At 40.9% G+C, this 20,914-nt stretch overlaps 1 protein-coding gene across 3 annotated transcripts; it reads left to right on the top strand.

The window, feature by feature from the left end:
• The first annotated feature begins 733 nt into the window (after positions 1-733).
• Positions 734-19,362, top strand: upf2 (UPF2 regulator of nonsense mediated mRNA decay). Of its 3 annotated transcripts, none has more exons than XM_026363433.1 (21): positions 734-793; positions 1,916-2,284; positions 3,232-4,011; positions 4,113-4,273; positions 4,422-4,613; positions 4,699-4,848; positions 4,999-5,102; positions 5,310-5,395; positions 5,749-5,857; positions 6,093-6,206; positions 6,406-6,522; positions 6,640-7,029; positions 7,552-7,827; positions 8,958-9,141; positions 11,104-11,258; positions 11,935-12,039; positions 12,294-12,392; positions 12,570-12,743; positions 15,745-15,886; positions 16,454-16,574; positions 17,418-19,362. In XM_026363433.1, exons 2-21 carry the CDS (start codon positions 1,917-1,919, stop codon positions 17,422-17,424), a joined length of 3,834 nt encoding a protein of 1,277 aa, XP_026219218.1. In that variant the 5' UTR covers positions 734-793; position 1,916; the 3' UTR covers positions 17,425-19,362. The 3 variants fall into 3 exon arrangements, with proteins under 3 accessions (XP_026219218.1, XP_026219217.1, XP_026219219.1); XM_026363432.1 differs by having other exon boundaries at positions 17,415-19,362; XM_026363434.1 differs by lacking the exon at positions 17,418-19,362 and adding an exon at positions 16,686-17,408.
• Positions 19,363-20,914: the final 1,552 nt, after the last annotated feature.

Here is a 20,914-nt window from a genome sequence, read left to right as displayed (position 1 = left end):
ATGCCATGTTGTCTGGCGGCTCCAGCCTCTAAACTTCCAGAGTCCCACCTTAATTTACACTATAACAGTAAACCTGCTGTACGTTAACTACTTCCATTCATTACAACCACACCTTAAATGCAATTTTTTTGTGAACAGCTCTTCTGTCTAGATTTCCTGTGGGCCCGAGCTGAGCTTTAAGTTATGTGTGTCAACCACACTGTGTTATTAAAACACACACGCAGCGGCTGCACTGGAGATGACTAAATGAATGGAAAGTGTGTGTTCAAAAATATTTGAACTCCCCTGAGACAGAAAAAGTGAGAACCCTTGTTCAGCCTCACAAAGACCCCGCTGTGTCTATTGAAGGCCTTTTCTAAATTCAGTTAGTTTAGTTTATCACAAATTAAATCAGTGTAGCACCTTAGGTAAAATTATCAAGAGCTAATAAAACAGAGTCGTGATTTTTCATGAAAAGAAGGAATAAATGATGCAGAGTAAACACGACACTACGCATGTCCTGAAAAGATGACAGCTGCTTCACCTCAGAGAACAGTCACGAGTCGCCCTAGGCATTGCCTGTAAATGCGAAACTAACTAAATATATTAAAACACACATGTTTTTTTAAATTACACGTTAAATAATATTTCACCGGTACAAACATGTACAATTAAAAATTGTAAATATATGTAAAAAAACTATCATAATGATGTTTTCACTAAGGCAAAATGTGGAACCAACATGAGGGGTCCTTCAGCGGTTCACACGGAAACCAACGCTAAAGACCGATGTTTGTTTTGCTACAATTAGCAGGTAAACCTTTTTTATTTTACAATAAAATTTATACAACTATTACAATTGCCGAGCAGGTATTTATGGTGTATATTATTGTAAGTACACACACGAATGACTTAATACTCTCTAACTGCTGATTTAACGGTGTTAGGACATTTGTTTACATTGGTTTTAGTGCGTCCATTCAAGTGGCCTAGCTAAACGGGTTAGCTATGCTAATGCTAACATGTTTTTGTCATTAACAGTTAATTTGTTTAAAACGTTTCAACCCTATAAACCAACACTATAAAACAGATAGTATTTTTCATGGCTACGTTTAAATAAACTCTTCAGCTAAATAGCAAAAATAAATGAGAGCTAACGTTATCATGCAAAACTATTTAGCTGGGTAAGGTGGCTAACTAGCGGTGTCTGCAACGTAACTCTTGCGTGGGTGTGTGTCAGACTCAATTTAATGACACAACAGATGGTTATAGATCCACCTTCTTCTGTAAACATCGACATATGCCCAATAACTCATTGTGAGAATTATTTCTAACGAGCCCATCGCTTCATGTCCAATTCTGGTAACTTAGGCATTGAGAAATTACTCTAATATTAATAGTGAATGGCTTGAGTTTATTTCTGTGTGTTGTCATGTCGTGGACCACGATCAGGGAAAAATAAAATCTCGATATAAAATCAACATCCAGCTGTCATACCCACATACCATATTATGCAGCATATTGTAAAATTCAAGTAATCATCACCACACACTGATATAAGGTTGTCTTGAGCTTCCATCTTTAAACAAAAAGTAACGTTAAGTAAAACTTCAAATTAAGTAAATGCATCATAGTATAAAAAGTAATTACTTTTGTAAAAATTACAAATATCTTGAGGAAAGGAACAAAAGGTATGTAAGATTAGAAAGAAACACATACACAGAATGTGCTAACAAAGCTGATAATAAAATGCTATATTTTGGTTTCCAAATTCAACCTGGGGACCTGTTTGACCACCAACTGGGAAAAAAGGTGAAAATAAGGAAGCTGTTACAGTATTTTATAGTATGCAACCGATGGATGAATATTGAAGGACAGCGAAAGTATCTTTATAACAGCTGCTGTTAAAGCCCATGTTTTTGTTGTCTTTCCTCAGTATGCCAGCTGAACGCAAGCGCTCAGTAAACATGGATGAAAAAGATGTTTGCTCCTTCAGTAATAAGGAAAAAGAGAAAGACAGAGATGGTGAAAGAAGACCAGCATCTGCTCGAGACAAAGCAAAGGATGAAACCAAAATGAGTGGAAAAAAAGAGAGCAGCAAGGAGGAGAAGAGAAAACGTGCAGAGGAGGAAAAGAAGAAGAAAGAGGAAAAGGAGAGGAGGAAGAAAGAGGAGGAAAAACTGAAAGCAGAGGAGGAACAGAAGAAGAAAGAGGAGGAGGAGAAGAAACAGCAGGAGGAGCAAGAGAGGAAACTTCAAGAAGAGGAGGCCAAAAGGCAACGTGAGGAGGAGGCAGCTCTCTTAAAGTAAGTGGTGGTAAAACTTTGCATGTATTTGCAAAGCCTCACTGTACTGCTGATAGTCCTTGTTGCACATACTGTCAGATTCAGCATATACATTTTTATGCATTTGAATGCTCAACTACTTGGATACTGCAGAAAGGAGACATCCCATATAATGTTAAATATTTATTACTAGTCATCACATTTGGGAATTTTACACAGTATCAAAGTAATCCAGTTATAGTTGTAGTCTGATGTTATCTGTGCAACATGAAATTATTGTATTGGTTTTGGCAATACTTTTAGTTATTTTGAAATTTGACAAAATGTACCCAGATAAAGATTACAGTATGATTTTAGGCTGCAGCTTTGGCTCCCACACAAGGATGCACTTGTAATGCACTCTAACATGCGAGCAGGTTACTTGTTTCCTGCTTAAAATGTCTAAGAGACAGGGACATGTCTCAACAGTGATATGTCTAAAGCTTGTCTATGAAAGGTAAGAGTTAAGAATTGAGTCGGACGTCTTCTCTAGTAAAAACACCACTTGATCATTCAGTGTTTAAAGAAAGCAGTTGTTGGAAAAAAAAGCTGTGCCAAAGTCAGTAGGCTATGAGCCTACAGTATAGTAATGCATTGCAACATACACTTACTGCCCAAAAAAAATGACCTTTCCATTGCTACAGAGTCCAATCTTTATGCTCCCTAGGAAATTGAAGCATTTTTTTCCAGATTAGATTGATAGGTTTGCTTGTAGCTACACAGCTGTTTAGTCCCAATCCCATGAGATTTGCATTGTGCGTGTGGAAATGCTCTTACTTTCACTATTAAACAAGTAGAACTCATGGCTCATAAACTCATGTTTTTCTACAGTTAGATTTCACCAAACATTTAAGTGATCCCTGTTCATTCAAGATTTCCTTCCGACTACATTTCTTTCAAAACCTTTCCTTTTTATTTATTTCTTACAGAGAAAAGGAAGAAGGGCATCAGCTTCACCAGGAGGCCTGGGAGCGCCACCAGTGCAGGAAGGAACTCCGCAGCAAGAACCAGAATGCGCAGGAGGGCCGGCCAGAAGAGGCTTTCTTCAGCCGACTGGACTCCAGCCTTAAAAAGAACACTGCCTTTGTCAAGAAGCTACGTACACTTACTGAACAGCAACGAGACTCGCTCTCCAACGACTTTGCTTCACTGAACCTCAGCAAATACATTGGTGAGGCTGTGAGCTCTGTTGTGGAGGCCAAGCTGAAGATCTCTGACGTAGGCTGCGCTGTCCACCTGTGCTCCCTCTTCCACCAACGGTATGCTGAGTTTGCTCCGCTACTGTTACAGGCGTGGAAGAAGCATTTTGAAGCAAGGAAGGAAGACAAGGCGCCCAATGTCAGCAAATTGCGCACAGACCTGCGCTTTATTGCAGAGCTCACCATTGTTGGTCTCTTTACAGACAAAGAAGGTCTTTCACTCATTTACGAGCAGCTGAAGAACATTATTGGGACGGACCGGGAGACACACACTCATGTGTCAGTGGTCATTAGCTTCTGCAAGCACTGTGGGGATGACATTGCTGGTCTGGTGCCTCGCAAGGTGAAACTAGCTGCCGAGAAGTTTGGCTTGACATTCCCTCCAAGCGAGATAATAAGCACAGAGAAACAGCAACCCTTCCTGAACCTTCTACGGGAGTATTTCACATCACTCACCAAGCACCTGAAGAAGGATCACCGTGAGCTGCAGAATATTGAACGGCAGAACAGGTGACTACCTGAGCAATTCTGACCTAATTTCTCCACTAAGAACCATGCTCTTTAGACACTGTTCACTATGATAAGACCTCTTAACATGTTCTCTTCTCCAGGCGTATCCTGCATTCTAAAGGGGAGCTGAGTGAGGACAGGCACAAGCAGTATGAAGAATTTGCCACTTCCTACCAGAAGTTGCTGGCCAATACTCAGTCCTTGGCTGATCTGCTTGATGAAAACATGCCAGAGCTGCCTCAGGACAAAACTGTACAGGAAGGTGTGTGACCTCATCTGTTCTAGGACTAGTTAAATCAAAATAGCTGTTTTATGGTTATAAGATAATGAAGTTAAACTGTGACTGCAGTAAGATGCAGAGATCTTTGGACTTTTTAGTGTATGATTTTGTCTTCTTTCTTCTCTGTCAGAACATGGTCCTGGCATTGACATTTTCACCCCTGGTAAGCCTGGAGAGTATGACTTGGAGGGAGGGATCTGGGAAGATGAAGATGCACGTAACTTCTATGAGAACTTGGTGGACCTGAAAGCCTTTGTTCCTGCCATCCTCTTCAAGGACAACGAGAAGAGCAGCCAGGGAAAAGACAAGGATGACACCAAAGGTATGTGTAATAAATCCACAGACAAATGAAGAAAGAGATTCAGAGAATTTTATTCTGACTGTGCTGCTTTTGCTGACTGGGGCAGATGGCAGAGAGGGGAAGGATGGAGCCAGCACCACAGAGGAACTGGAGCTGGAACTGGAAGCTCTGGACATCACCGATGAGCCCCTTGAACTGGAGGGATCAGATGAGGTGGAAAATGAGGAACTTGCAAAAAAATTGCTAGATGAGCAAGGTAAACGGGAGTCCCTTTCAAAAACAACTAATAATATAACATTATTGCACATTTGTGTGCTGTCCTAAAACTCTTTATTGTCTGGTTATGTTGGTGTTAGGCAGTGTGATTTTTCTAAATAGGTTTTTATAAACTTTGTTTCCTTTGTAGAACAAGAGGATGAAGAGGCCAACACAGGGTCCCACTTGAAGCTAATTGTGGACGCCTTTATCCAGCAGCTCCCCAATTGCGTCAACAGGGACCTCATAGACAAGGTGATTAACAGTATTGTTTGCAAGAAAGGAGTCTTGGGAGTTCTTGCTTTGTGTTGAAATAATAAAAAAAAAGTTATTGTATTAAAATTTTATCTATGTTGACTTCTACTCTCATATAATGCAGAACTACAGATGAGTAGTTGCAGGCCACTGACAAGTATGAATTTTGAATATGTACATTCATAAGCACTGTATCGTCTCGTGCAGGCTGCAATGGATTTCTGCATGAACATGAACACCAAATCTAATAGAAGGAAGCTTGTCCGAGCCCTCTTCACGGTCCCCAGGCAAAGGTAAATATGCTGACTCTGTGTACGGAGATAACTTGGACTTTTCAGATAAATAGCTCTAGTATCTGCTGGATGTGTAAACATTGGCATAACAGCTTTATGATGTCATGATGTTTTTACTGAAAAGCTATGATAACTAAAATACATATTGGGCTTAGCAGTAATAGTAAGCTTAGTAGGATTAGCTGAATTCAATTTGTTGGTTGTGTTTATTATATGGAGTTTACTACCAATAATAAGAAAACTATAGAATATTTCCAGCCTAGTCCACTACATTCAAACTCCAGCAGTGGGTGCTATCAACATAATTTATGGGCTGAAGATCACTGGAGATGGGACTCTATCTCCTTTTGCAGGTTGGATCTCCTCCCCTTCTACTCTCGCTTGGTGGCAACTCTGCATCCCTGCATGTCAGACGTGGCTGAGGACCTCTGCTCCATGCTGAAGGGAGACTTCAGGTTTCATGTGGGTTCTCTATCTAGTTCTTGTGATTTATTAATGTTATGTGATGTAATACACACTTTTACTGTGATTAGATTAATTTTAGTAAGACTAGATTGAATTTTGGATTGTTTTTTTTAACTGTCCCATTTTAAATAGAAAGAACGTTGGGTTCACAACATCTACACAATGCTGCATATGATTAAATTTTTTGTTTGTTTGTTTGTTTGTTTGTTTGTTCCAATGATTGTGCTTTTAGATGCGGAAGAAAGACCAGATCAACATTGAGACAAAAAACAAAACAGTCAGATTTATTGGGGAACTGGCAAAGTTCAAGATGTTCTCAAAAACAGACACACTTTACTGTCTCAAGGTGGGTCAAAAATCGCTGTCTGAGAGTCTTTATTATCAAGTTCAACTGCTCTCTGGGAGCACAAGCTTCAAGGGTATGTTGTTTCACATGTCGAGTATGACACATTGCTGCACAGACATTGCTTTTATTTTAGTAGTAAGAAATCTAACTGGAACTATAAAGGGTAAAAAAAACTATGTTTGTGTGTGTGGCTCAACAGATGCTGCTGTCTGATTTCACCCATCACCACATAGAGATGGCCTGCACACTGCTGGAGACCTGTGGCCGTTTCCTCTTCAGATCCCCTGACTCTCACCTGCGTACCAGCGTCCTGCTGGTTAGTGCACATCATTGCCAGAGTAGAAAGTTGGATTTAAGCAGAAGACGATAATACAATTCAGGAAAGAAAAATAGAGAAAGACTTATATTTTGTCAAATTCTGTATGTATTTTAGGAGCAAATGATGCGTAAAAAGCAGGCGCAGCATCTGGACGCACGCTATGTGACAATGGTGGAGAATGCCTATTACTACTGCAACCCCCCACCCATGGAAAAGACGGTGAAGAAGAGGAGGCCACCGCTGCAGGAGTACATTCGCAAGCTGCTCTACAAGGACCTGTCCAAGGTCACCACTGAAAAAGTGCTGAGGCAAATGCGCAAGCTGCCCTGGCAGGACCCCGAAGTCAAGAGCTACTTGATCTGCTGCATGGTCAACATCTGGAATGTCAAGTACAACAGCATCCACTGTGTGGCCAATCTGCTGGCTGGTTTGGTGGCCTACCAGGAAGATGTGGGCATTCATGTGGTGGATGGAGTGCTGGAGGACATCCGTCTAGGCATGGAGGTAAAAATGTTCAGAATGGTGACAGTGAAAGGACATGATGACAAGTAGAACCTGATGCTAATCTTGATTGATATTTTTGACAGTTGACTGTAGAGGAAGTCTGTGTTGTCACATTCATATAAACAAAACTGCTGCATTTTTGTGCCATGGTGACAATGCCGTCTTAGTCTACTCGCGTGCTTAGGTTGAATTTATAACTCAGGCTCAGAAGACTGATGACAGATTGTCAACATGTAGAATCCAAACCATGCTCATGTTTGTGTCAACCCTTCTTTAGTAACTTACCATACTGTACTGCAGTGTTTAATTATGTAGGTCTGATATGATCTTTTCTGTATCATTTTTTTATTAGTTTCAGTAGTTTTTGTTTTTACTTTCTGTACATTTTGCTGCTTTTCTTTTATACTTTTAATTATGTACAGATTTAAGCAAGACTTTTAATGCATGATTTCACATTGACGTGTAGCTATCTTTAATCAAGTGCAGCATCTGAATTCTTATTCTACCACTGTCGATTCTCAGGTGAACCAGCCTAAGTTTAACCAGCGGCGGATCAGTAGTGCAAAGTTCCTGGGCGAGCTCTACAACTACCGCATGGTAGAGTCGGCCGTCATTTTCCGCACCCTCTTTTCTTTCATCTCCTTTGGAGTTAATCTGGATGGCAGCCCCAGCCCTTTGGACCCTCCAGAGCACCTGTTTCGCATCCGTCTGGTCTGCACCTTGCTTGATACCTGTGGACAGTACTTTGACCGAGGCTCCAGCAAGAGGAAATTGGACTGTTTCCTCATCTACTTTCAGGTGCTCCTAGTCCCTGTATTTTGTTTTGTCAACTCAAAATTGGATGTTTATTCATAAAATATTTTACAAATAGCTATAGCAATTATTTGAGACAAGAGAAATACAGATTTTGGATGACCCACCAGAGAAAAATATGCATCATGTAAATATTGTCAGGTTCAGCATCATTAATATCTTGTCATGTGAACCCTGACCTTGAACTCCCATGGACTGTAGCAGCGTTCTGTAAAGCCTAATCCACAATGCACTAAATTGAACTTGGCTATTACTTAAACACTGCAGAAGGGATTAAGCATAGTCAAAGCTTCTTACCTTATTATTGCTGCAGCTGTTTTATTCCTCTGTTCTTTTAAGCAGCAATATTTACACAGTGTAAGAATAGTTTTGGTACTTATGTTGCTGCAGTGATAAGTTTATTGAGCCAGTTTCACTAAAAATTGTTTTCTCATTTTCTGTGAAATGCAGTATAAGGAAGGATGGAACAGATTGTGTTGTTGTTGTGGTTAAGTTGGAGCTCTTCCTGTGGCACAGAAAAAAATTCATGGAATTTGTTGACAACAACAAATATACTAAATATTGCTCAACTTAACCTTAATATAGTCAAATTAGGCTGAATAAAATTCAAATCAACATTTAGTATCTGCCACAAGGTGGTGCCATTGTCAGATACTTGACGTTCTTTAGAGATATACTGCATCTATAAGATAAAATTCACATTGCTTTCAAATCAGGACTTAAAACACACACTTGCAGGTAGATTTTCAAGGTACTTGTTAGGTTGGTTGGTTCATGCCTCTTGGAGAACTTCAGGCTCCCGTGTGCCTTCACATAATCCCAGACTGATTCTGTGACGCTCACATCAGAGCTCTGAGGGCCAAACGACCTGCAGCAAGATACTGTAGCTCTTATTGACTCTGACTGTATGCTCACAGTTTGTGATGATGAATTTGGTACTGATTGCTTTATTCCGTGATGGCTCTGCATGATAGATAACAGTGCACGGTGCTGTATGTGATGTGATGTGATGTGAGGTTATGTGACTTTTTGTAATGTCCTAAGCTTCCAATTGGGCTAGCTCTCTTGTATCTGATTTCATGGTCAGACTAAGATTATTTTTTATTTTTTTGCAGCGGTACATCTGGTGGAAAAAAAGTGTAGATGTTTGGACCAAGGACCACCCCTTCCCCATCGACATCGACTACATGATCAGCGATACCCTGGAGCTCCTCAGGCCCAAGATGAGGATCAGCTGCTCCCTGGAAGAAGCCACCAAACAGGTCACCGAACTGGAGAGGGAAGTGCTTGTTAAATTGGGTAAGAATGAATCAATATGTCCATATAGGAATGAATGACTGAGGCATTTTTCTATATTCAGTATCTAATTGCAAGCTGCGTAAAGAATGTGAGTGATTGCTTAGCAGCCAGTCGCTCTGGTTGAGCTGTTCTCTGTTGTCCCGGCTGAGCAGCATTCCCTGGTGTGTAGGTGGACGCTCATGCTACTTTCTGACGGTGATCTATCTGTCAGACAGGTTTCGCTTAGCTAAACATACACACAGAACACATACACCCACTCTAAGGGCACAGTCGGGACAAAGGTTTTAATAATATAATGATAATTGTAAATTCTGATTTGTGACGTCCATACAAGTGTTTTTATGTGAATGTAGTTTATTTTAGTTGTCCCATAAAAATGGATGGGTCACTGCCAAAATAGTTTTGTTTTTGTCCCTTTCAACGTCAATGTGATGAGCATCTGTCTTCTCTACAATAAAAAAAGTAATTGTTTATGCAAAATACCAAAACATTCCTTGGTTCCGGCTTTTAAAATGGGAGGATTAGATCTTTGTAAACTGAAAATCATTGTGTGAAGCTATTTGTCAGACAAAATAAATTGCAGATGTCATCTTTCTCTGGAAACCTATAATTTCCGTTTTCCATTATTTTTTTCATCTAATGATTAACAATGTTTTACACTTTCTAAGGAATATCATTATCTTCTCTTGCTTATCCTTTAACAGTGTGTCTAATCGCTCTATGATGGTAATAAATGATTAGATCCAACCTGTGGTACAGGGTATAATGTGTCATTTCTGTAGAAAATGCCCGGGGTGAGGAAAAGAGGAGGAAGTGTTTGTGTAGCAGGTGTATCTCATACCTGCTGAGAGAAGAATGTAAACACCAGCTCCACCCTATGAGAGAGTGGAAGTGTTAAAACACCCGCTCTCTGTCCCCTTATAGTCGGATTTTGAGAGTGAAACATGTAAATATATGTTTTAGATTGTTGCTGTGAATTGTTTTGGCCAAAGTCATATCATGACTGCCCTACCTACAAGTTAAGCACCTTCAAAAAGTCACAAAGACATTCTTATCTGTTGTGAGATAGTTGATGGGAGAGCAATTAGATTATTATAAAAAAACTTGGATTAATTCTCTGGACTGCTTTTTAGTATTTGTTTTTTGTTAAAGGAGTGTTGTAGTGTACAAAGTTGTGTTGAGTCTGTTATTTAAGTCGTTGTCTCGGTGAATCATAGAGGTTCTTTGTTTCTTTGATGGAACTGTTAACAAGTCATCTGAAGCAATGTTTTAATCTTTAAATCATTTCATTGTATTTTGTAAGATTATCGTGAAGATCTTGAACTGCAAAGAAATCCCTAAACCCAGCTGTTAAAGTAAATGTACCGGAGTAGTTAAGTGCCCAAAGCTTTGCGTAAATGTATTTAATGTATGCTTTTGCGTAACATTTTTGCTTGTGGTTATATGTATGTAGGATGTAGAGTAGAGAGTGATTAATGAGGGTGATGAGGGTCCCCCGAAGCTGAACAGTGGCACTATTGTTGTACCTTTCATACTTCACCTAGGATGAAGCATTCCATTCGTTCCTAGAGTCACGCCAGACCTGATCTTCAACTTTAGGCTGCCTGACTTCATTTCTTTGCAGTGACCACAATTGCATAATTAGACGCTATGACTGATTGTACTTATCGTTCAGTCAAGTTGACTGGTAACAGAACGATACACTAAACAAACAGTCATTCTCTTCTAAGGATTGGCTCTAATTGTAGGTCGATCTTTTGTTTAAGTAAAACTGCTCTTCCAAGTTGGAATTGTTTTGTTTTTAGCCATTAATGATAAAAATTCGTTAAATAAAAAAGTGTGTTTCTAAACTTCATTATTCTCTACTGTCTTTCAAGAAGGTTTTTACTCTTTGTTTGCTCAGAAGAGTTTCAGCGTCCTCATTTTGTGTGTTCGCTTTTCTTATCATGTGTTTTCATAAAGGTCTGGCTCTAGAGAAGGACGGTCGCTCCAGTGCTATGAGCGAGGGGGAGGGCCTTGATGAGGAAGACGACGATGGCGATGATGACGAAGAAGGAGGTGCTGAGACTGAGGAGCAGTCGGGCAACGAAAGTGAAATGAATGAACAGGAGGAGGATGTGAGTCCTAATGTAATGGTGACATGTGTCTCCAAAACTTCGGTTTTGGAGACACATCTTATCTTGTCTGATCACGTCTTGTCTGCTCACGTGTCCGTGTTACATTGGTGAAGAGATGAGATTACTTCACACTCAGAATGAGTTGACAACTGATTGTTTGTGAATAATTTTTTTCCTTCCTTTATGTTTCTTGTTAGAGAAGAGTTCAGCTTCTTGTCAGTGTCCTAAGCATAAGAAGACTATTAGCTCAACCTGTTTGGTTTGGTTTGTTAGTGTGAAGTGTGAAACACTGATTGTAGACTATACACCTAGACAAAGACTGCTTGAAAAGAAAGATCTTGGTCGACCTCCAAGTGGCCTCTGTTGTTTTTTTGTTGTGGTGTGAAAGCAAAGCAGACCAACAAGATTTGTTGAGAACAGATTTCAAAATGTTATAGATCCCTTGTGACCTGTCAAGAAATCAATTTCCTGACCTGTTTAAACAATGTAAACTGTAGCTTGATACAGGATTTGCATTATCATGTTGAATCTGAGATCTCTGTCTGTGATCAGATGTTGCTTGTGGTAAAAGTTTCAATGAAAGGAAATGGTTGAATCATTTTGAAACATTTTGGTTTAAATTATACTTGTGGTTTTAGAGTGTCCATTAACAAGCTGTGGTACTTTTTTCCCACAGGAAGGATCTGAGAATGAAGAGGAAGAGAGGGAGGAAGAGGAAGAGGAGAACACTGACTACTTGACCGACTCAAATAAAGAGAATGAGACTGATGAGGAGAACAATGTAAGAATAAACATTTTACTTTAGATTTCACATGAAAAGGGCGGTAGGAACTAAGTACTTAGTGAAGAATGTATAAATACAGCCTTTGAAATGTGAATGAATGAATGAATGTTAATACTTAGATTTAGAAAGGTAGAACAGTACTGACTTGCTTATTGGAAGTGAGAGAACTTGAATTTGGCTTTAAGAGAAAACACAGGTCCTGATTTAACGATGTGTACATTTAGTCATGTTAATTTGCTGCCTGCGTGTAGGAGGTGACAATCCGTGGTGGTGGACTGAAGCATGTGGCCTGTGCTGAGGATGAGGACTTCATTCAGGCTCTGGATAAGATGATGCTGGAAAACCTGCAGGTATGATGTCTTGTGACTCACCTGTTGGCTAAAATGTGAATACCCTTTGCACATTGTGTATGTTAAGTTTAGTTTCACTTTCACGTATTTTATTCTAGCTACATTGGAAGGTTAGGAACGCAAAGAGGGGACAGGTCACAAAAAAAAAAAACTTTTACGTTTGTTTTGTCACTGCAGCAACGCAGTGGCGAGGCCGTGAAGGTGCACCAGCTCGACGTGGCCATTCCTCTGCAGCTGAAGAGTCAGCTGAAGAAGGGGGGCTCTGGTCAGCCCTGCCTCGGAGAGGGAGACGCTGACATCTCTGACACCATGCAGTTCGTCATGCTAACACGCAAGGGCAACAAGCAGCAGGTGATTACAAGGACACAGAGCAACTGTTGCAGTATGATGTGTACTAAACAGTTACTCTGAATTGTCTGAGAGATCGATCTCCCCACTTTTAGTAGTCTCTGTCCTCTGCAGATGCTACTCTTCCAAAGGCCTTACTTGTTGTTGTGTTAGGTGGCAGTTAGCATAAAGAAATGCCTGATTAGGATTTATCCTTAAGAGGATGTAAGGGACCTAATGGAGTTGTTGGGTCACAGTCATGCACAATTTTATAATCACTTTATAGTTCACTGAATATCTAAGAGCAAACATGACATGAGGAGGAGAGAGTGATACAGTTCTACTATAACATTTACTCACTCAACTGAATCAGTTTAAAAAGAATTAATAATATTTACTCTGTACTTTCAGCGCTGTGTGATTGCACACCGTATTGCACTTTTCGTGAGGACTAGATTACTTGGTATTAAACCGCTGCTGTAAAGACATATCTCTATTGTAAGGGGGGACTCGCGTTTACAAATGACTGCTTGAAGATTCAAAATGTTTTTAGGTCAACAACATTACCATAATATCGCCTTTAAAGTTTTTTTTTTCATTTGCTGATTTCCACATCTGCTAACATTACCACTTTTGAAGTTGTGTTTATGGCAACATTATGAATAGGTTTGGTTTAAAGTAGCTGGTTCCATTTTAGATATAGGTCATGGTTGTAACTGAATACCTTCATTTATTTTCTGAATGAAAAGACACATGACTCTATCAGAGTCAAGGTTTTCATCTGAAAACTGCTGGTTGCTGCAGCCAAAAACTAAGCAGTACAAGCAGTGATGGAAAACCAAAACAGACCGAAACAATGCTACAGAGCTCTGTGACGCTGAGGAGAGCATTTAACCATGATGGTTAGTTGGAATGCATTATGTCAGTGGTCTTCACAAGTATAGAAAATCCATCCATCCATCCATTTTCTTCCGCTTATCCGGGGCCGGGTCGCGGGGGGAGCAGCTTAAGCAGAGATGCCCAGACTTCCCTCTCCCTAGACACCTCCTCCAGCTCTTCCGGGGGGACACCGAGGCGTTCCCAGGCCAGCCGAGAGACATAGTCCCTCCAACGTGTCCTGGGTCTTCCCCGGGGCCTCCTCCCGGTGGGACAGGACCGAAAAACCTCCCCTACGAGGCGTCCCGGGGGCATCCGAAACAGATGCCCAAGCCACCTCAACTGGCCCCTCTCGATGCAGAGGAGCAGTGGCTCTACTCCGAGCTCCTCCCGGGTGACTGAGCTCCTCACCCTATCTCTAAGGGTGCGCCCAGCCACTCTGCGGAGGAAACTCATTTCGGCCGCTTGTATCCGCGACCTTGTCCTTTCGGTCATGACCCAAAGCTCATGACCATAGGTGAGGGTAGGGACGTAGACTGACCGGTAAATCGAGAGCTTTGCCTTTCGGCTCAGCTCCTTTTTCACCACGACGGACCGGTACACCGACCGCATTACTGCTGCCGATGCACCAATCCGTCTGTCAATCTCACGCTCCCTATTTCCCTCACTCGTGAACAAGACCCCAAGATACTTAAACTCCTCCACTTGAGGGAGGATCTCCCCCCCAACCTGGAGGGTGCAAGCCACCTTTTTCCGGTTGAGAACCATGGCCTCGGACTTGGAGGTGCTGATTCTCATCCCAGCCCCTTCACACTCGGCTGCAAACCGCCCCAGTGCCTGCTGGAGGTCCCGGTCTGATGAAGCCAACAGGACAACATCATCTGCAAAAAGCAGAGATGAAATCCTGTGATTCCCAAACCGGATTCCCTCCGACCCCTGGCTGCGCCTAGAAATCCTGTCCATAAAAGTAATGAACAGGATCGGTGACAAAGGGCAGCCCTGTCGGAGTCCAACATGCACCGGGAACAAGTCTGACTTACTACCGGCAATGCGAACCAAGCTCCTACTCCGGTCATACAAGGACCGAATGGCCCTTAACAAAGGGTCCCGAATCCCGTATTCCCGGAGTACCCCCCACAGGATGCCACGAGGGACACGGTCAAACGCCTTCTCCAAGTCTACAAAACACATGTAGACTGGATGGGCGAACTCCCATGAACCCTCGAGCACCCTAGCAAGAGTATGGAGCTGGTCCAGTGTTCCACGGCCAGGACGAAAACCGCATTGTTCCTCCTGGATCCGAGGTTCGACTAGCGGCCTAACTCTCCTCTCCAGCACTCTGGAATAGACTTTCCCAGGGAGGCTGAGGAGTGTGATCCCCCTATAGTTGGAACACACCCTCCGGTCCCCCTTTTTAAAAAGAGGAACCACCACCCCGGTCTGCCAGTCCAGAGGTACTGTCCCCGATCTCCACGCGATGCTGCAAAGGCGTGTCAACCAAGACAGCCCTACAACATCCAGAGACTTAAGGTACTCGGGGCGAATTTCATCCACCCCTGGTGCCTTGCCACCGAGGAGCTTACTGACTACCTCGGTGACTTCGACCAGGGAAATGGATGAATCAACCTCAGAATCTATAGAAAATCTAACTCTGTATATACTCCTGGAGTGGAATGTGTGGTTGGAGGGCAGAGACTGGTTCTTGTACTGTAGGGTGTGTCCAGCTCTCTGCTCGGGCTGGGAGGTTTAATAGGGCGTTGAGTCCACACGGCTTCACTCTGCAGCTGCCAGATATGCACAAGGAAAAAAAATCACTTCATATGTAAGTTGGAGAGAACACAGAATATCTTTGTAAGTGTGTTAGTGAGGTGTGTGGATGGAAAATGACATTTCTGTCTGTAAACAAACACATGCCCCGGGTTAGTGCTGTAGTGAATAAAAGCATCCTGTGTGTGTTTGCTGGGGGAGGGCGTTTGGTTTTGACGAAGTAAAACAAAATCAGACACTGTACATTTTAACTTCCAGAGATATCAGATCCATGGTCACATTTAAAAAAATCATTTGAACCAAAGTTTGACATGTGACTGACTCTGTTTGTTATTGGTCCTCGATGTTGCGTCATGCCAATGTATGCGTTTCTCGTCAACAGTACAAGATCCTGAATGTGCCCCTGTCGTCCCACCTGGCGGCAAATCACTTCAACCAGCAGCAGGCCGAACAGGAGGAGCGTATGAGGATGAAGAAACTCACCCTGGACATCAATGAGAGACAGGAGCAGGAGGACTACCAGGGTATAGCTATTAAGACAAGTATTTCACACACATAGTGTCCATGTGACTCCGCAGTAATACGACAGCATGACTTTTCTCTGTAAATCATAAACTGTGAACCGCTCTCTTGTACCTGCTGGCCTGACATTAAAGTCTGCATCTGATTGTACACAAAACAAGTTGAATATGTTGCATCAACATCAAGCAGTTGCTTTTGCTTTTCCTAAATGTTGGCGTGCTTCTTGGTCGTTTCTACGTCAAACGCAAAGTGGAATTAGTTTTTCCATTTCCTTATTTCCCAGAACGTTACTCACAAATAACTACACTGAAACGTGAGATACTTGTTATTACTGATAGTGCAGCAGGTCAAGCAGCTAAGTCAGCTTCTGCATTAGAACAGTAGTAGTGAGATCAGCCATCTACTTTTTATGTGTGTAATGAATTTGGCGATATTTGTTGTTCTTAAAACCTTTTTTTTAGTTCTAGTTTTGTTTTTGTCATCAAACAATATTTATTTAATATCCATCATAGTTTTTGTTGACAAAATGAGCAATCATTGATTAAACCACTGGTGTTTGTGTGCTACAGAGATGATGCAGTCCCTCGCCCAGCGTCCAGCTCCGGCTAACACCAACCGGGAGCGCCGACCTCGCTACCAGCACCCGAAAGGCGCTCCCAATGCTGACCTCATCTTCAAGACTGGAGGAAGGTGAGACGTGAGTCCTGTTTGCTGACGCGTCAACACAGAAATGATGTGTTGGATTAGGGCACAGTATCTTATTATGTACTGACCTCGCCTCATTGGTATCTCTTTGAACAGAGAGAAAAGAACAAGGAATGAAAGGCATGAGAAACGAGACAGACAAGAGAGGCAAGACAGGAAAGACAAGCAGGAGAGAAACCAAAGATATGTCACAGACTTGGCTAGAACAGCTGGAGCTGCTTTAGACAAACATTGAGGACTTGAATGTAATATAATTACCATAAGACGAAGCTTCAGCAAGTCAGTTAAAAAGCAGAAAAGGTTTCATTGAAGAGTTCTTGTTTATATTAATAAGACAATCTCTTTTCCAGTTCAGGTTTTTTTTTTAAAGCTCTGAAAAAATTTCTAAATAAAGAGATTTTGAGAATCTATACTTTGACATCAATAACACCTTGTATGTCTTCCATGAACACGTTAGAGGGTTTGATTATTAGTTTAAGCTAAAAAGACAGAGATGCACGTAGATGAATGTTGAAACCCAAAGTCGAAACGTCATGCATTTTTTCTTTGGTGCTTTCCTCAATGTTACATATTGGGATGATCATCTATTTTGTGGGGAAGAAGTTTCCAATCAGAGCAACATACAGCATCCACTGCCCTTACCCCCTCAAACCGGACTGAGGTTTACTCTCACCACTATCGTAGCATTGTTTTTGGCTGCAGCAGGTAGCTGTTTACAGAATAAAACATGAAACTTTATCCTCAGCATACTGTAGATTGGTTTTGAGGCTGGGAATTTGATGTTGCTCAGCGCGTCTGCAGTAAATATCCTGCTCTGTCCTCCAGGAGACGCTGATTGGAGTCTGGGTCCGGGCTGAGCAAGTGAGCAATAGAATGAATGAGTGAACAAGAGAGAGAAAGAAAAAGAGAAGATCGGAGGGGAAACCGGTCTAATACAGGGAACAAGTCCTCAGACGCCCACTGACGATGCCGGGACAGCCCAAACCCCTGACCTGAACACACACATACACCCTGGTGAGGGGTCCAGAGCCTGAGGAGGAGAAACAAAACCAAGAGCTTGGAGTCAAAGGTCAGGGGTCAGACAGATGACTGTCTTTTCTTTTTTGTCTGTTGCCTGAGATGACAAAAAAACAACTGTCTGGACCAACTACAAAGATGACTGAACTCCTGACTGGCTGATTTATTGAGAGACGGACAGGAGGACGGATGAACGGATCACCTCCCAGCGTCACACCAAGTGGAGGAAAAGGTGACTCGTGTTTAGGTGTTAAAAGCTACGAGTGGACAAAATATTCATGAGACTAGTAAGGGAATGGATATGCTTTTTGTTTTTTTTGTTGTAGTTTTTTTTTTGGACACTAGAACATCTAATGTTTTGCAAATATTACAAAAGGCAGCACTGAGACGGAGACGGAGATGAAGAGCAGGGTGGCGAGGTTTTAACACCGAGTGTGTGTTCAGAAACTGTTCACCCTGTGATGCAAACAGAAACATGATGTTTTGTTCAAACAGAGGAATTCTGTGGATGATGGTATACCACTCTATTGTTCTAGAGGCATATTTTGATTCAGATGATTTTCAAGATCGATCCATTCGCACAACATTTTATTTTCCGAATAGTGTCATCATGTCCAGCCCACTGTTTGTTTGTGACCCAAAAAATATTTATATTATAGTCTCATATATGACAAAGAAACGCAGCAAATCATCACATTTGGAAAACTGGCACTGGTGAAAAATGCAGCTCTTATTCAGTTGATCAAAGAGTTTCTGATTATTGATTAATTAACTAGTTTTTGCAGCTGCAGTTTATGGCATGTCACTGGTGTATGGCCTTTCTAAACAGAATGTGCCACATAAATATATATATTTACGGCATTTAACAATTTTGTAACACTTAATTTTACTGGTGGCACTTGTTCTTGAAAATAAGTGAGTTTCAATGTTGACTACAGCTGAATCTGTTAAATGATCAGTTATACTTTCCTGGAAACTATCTACACAATTTCCTAAACATATTTATAACACAAAAAAACAAGTTAGGTTAAAAATGCCCATTAAAATTCACTCATACACGCACTTTATGCTAAGCTAAACTAAGAGGCAGGTTGCTGTAGCTTACTTTTTATCATACAGACGTGAGACATGTCAGTCTTCTCATTGAGTTAAGCAGCTTGATACCAAAACACAACTCAGATCCTGCATAGACGAATAGAACAAGAGTTTCATACCATTAGACGCTTTTCAATCTCTGCATCATTCAGACGCCTGGAAGATCAGACAGCATGAAGTGATCTGCTCACTGATGGACACCTGAGTGTACATAACTGTACTTTTACCCAACTTTTATCCTGCTAGACTCATTTTGGGTTGTTTTGTTGTTGTTTTTCTTAAAATTCCAGAGCATCTAAGATTTAATTTTGACAATATACAGCTTGCTTTCATTTTGATTTGTGTCGTGTAAAGTGGTAAAAGCTTATTTTTTTGAACAAATGGATAACCATGTGCCTGAGAGTCTTCTTAGTGATGACAAGAACTATTTCACTTTAGATTAATTTCACCTGTCGAGCCTATAGATGGATAAATATACCATGTATTCTGCTGCATGGGCTGTTTTGTGGTAAAGCGACCAACTGTGACTCTAATTTAGTTCCTCTGTGTCTAGATTCAAAACTATTGTTGTTTTGCCAGCAAAAGAAAAAAAAACAGCTTATAGCTTTGTGTCTCGGCTAATAAACAGACAAAAATGATCACAATAAATATATGAAGATGATCGCTGTTTTGTTGTTGTCTGTAGAAGCCTGTAAATGAGGTCAGTCGTGTGTTTGTGGCGTTTGCGTGTGTGAGAGGGTGCGCCTTTTTGTCGAGGCGTAATTACAAGCCAGCAACATAAGTATTTCCTCATTTCCTGCCCCGTCGCTCCTCTAAATACTGCATATGTAGAACATTGCTAAACATGGACAGATTAGCCTCCAATGGGGCCCTGGGCCCCACCACAGTTAGTTTCAGCTTTAAGTTCAGCAAATTAGGCCAATTTGATAAAATTTGAAAACAAAGGAGTAAAAACTGAGAAAGTCCTTCAAGACCAGACCTCTAATGTTTGATTTAATGATGCAGATATCTTAAAAATTTGTCATTAATGAAATAATGTGAACAATTGTAGGAGCCTGTGGTGTTAATTCACGTAATTAAACCAACAGATATGTGCCCACATGAACACTCAAACACACTGAAACACTTTTAATGGAAACTTTAAATGTCTGTTCCTGTGATTAACAAAAACAGAAACAACTCATCTTTCCTTTCTGTTTGAGAGGCTGAAATCTTTCATCTTGTAATTTTTGCTTAATAGATAATTCACGTCTTAACTAAGATGGCAGAAACGGACATGCTCACTGTCATGAAAGAAAATTAACAGATGTTCACATTTGAAGAGCTGGAAGTTTTGGCATTTTATGACTTTAAATGACTTTTATGATTTTAAGACCACAAACAACTATATGATTAACTGACTAATTGTCTCAGGTCTAAATTATACTCATTAAAAGTCATTAAAATAGAACCTGTATGATGGAAAAACATGTTCATGTTCACGTGAAATTTATAAATGACTCCAATAATGAATCAATTATCATAATTAACACTTTTTTTTTTTACCCATGAATCATGTGGTTTAAATGGGGTCTTTGTTTCTAGTACTTTGTTCAAAACATAACTTGAAAATACAGCATGTGAGCTCAGTATAAACTGAAATAAAACGTGTTAAAACTAATTCTGCAATGACGCCAAGATACACTGAGTAAGAAAAAACACAGATAAACTAAACTAAAGACGGTCATCCTTGACTGAAGCCCTCATACTGTCACCTGCTCAGTTTAGGAGTGAAGCAACACTCTTATGAAAAGAAAGCCTCTTTATTTAAGGCTTATGTAACAGTCTGTTGTCGAGACAGTTCGACTTCTGTGTTGCTGCTGTTCAACACACATGTAATGCAACACGAATATGGGAAAGGTCAGAAAAACAAAGCTACCTCGTTTGTCATCACACAGAATACACACAAGGTGAAAAGTATTTACTGCAGTGTGTGTGTGTGTCTGTGAAACAGCCTAATGCATGTTGTTGTTTTTTGCAAAATAACTTTAAAATATGACTTATGCAAGCAGCATTTACATGTCTGGACAATCTGTCACTTGAATTTTATTTCTAGCACCAAAAGTGGGGTAGAGTTAATTATAGTAGACACAGGAGACTGTGTGAACAATTAAAACTTAATGTTTTGTCCACAAATAAAGAAACTACTACTAGATGGGGATTATATATTCCTA

The sequence above is a fragment of the Anabas testudineus genome, chromosome 23 (genome assembly GCF_900324465.2).
Source record: "Anabas testudineus chromosome 23, fAnaTes1.2, whole genome shotgun sequence".
NCBI lineage: Eukaryota > Metazoa > Chordata > Actinopteri > Anabantiformes > Anabantidae > Anabas > Anabas testudineus.
The sequence above is the reverse complement of the archived record's forward strand: the minus strand, read 5'-3'. Positions and strand labels throughout refer to the sequence as shown.

Excerpts from the sequence above, each read along its gene's own strand:
- upf2 (XM_026363434.1), top strand. The coding sequence starts at position 1,917 with ATGCCAGCTGAACGCAAGCGCTCAGTAAACATGGATGAAAAAGATGTT. Across the intron at positions 6,207-6,405 it reads ACACACTTTACTGTCTCAAG|ATGCTGCTGTCTGATTTCAC; the intron begins GTGGGTCAAAAA and ends GTGGCTCAACAG. Across the intron at positions 6,523-6,639 it reads TGCGTACCAGCGTCCTGCTG|GAGCAAATGATGCGTAAAAA; the intron begins GTTAGTGCACAT and ends TATGTATTTTAG.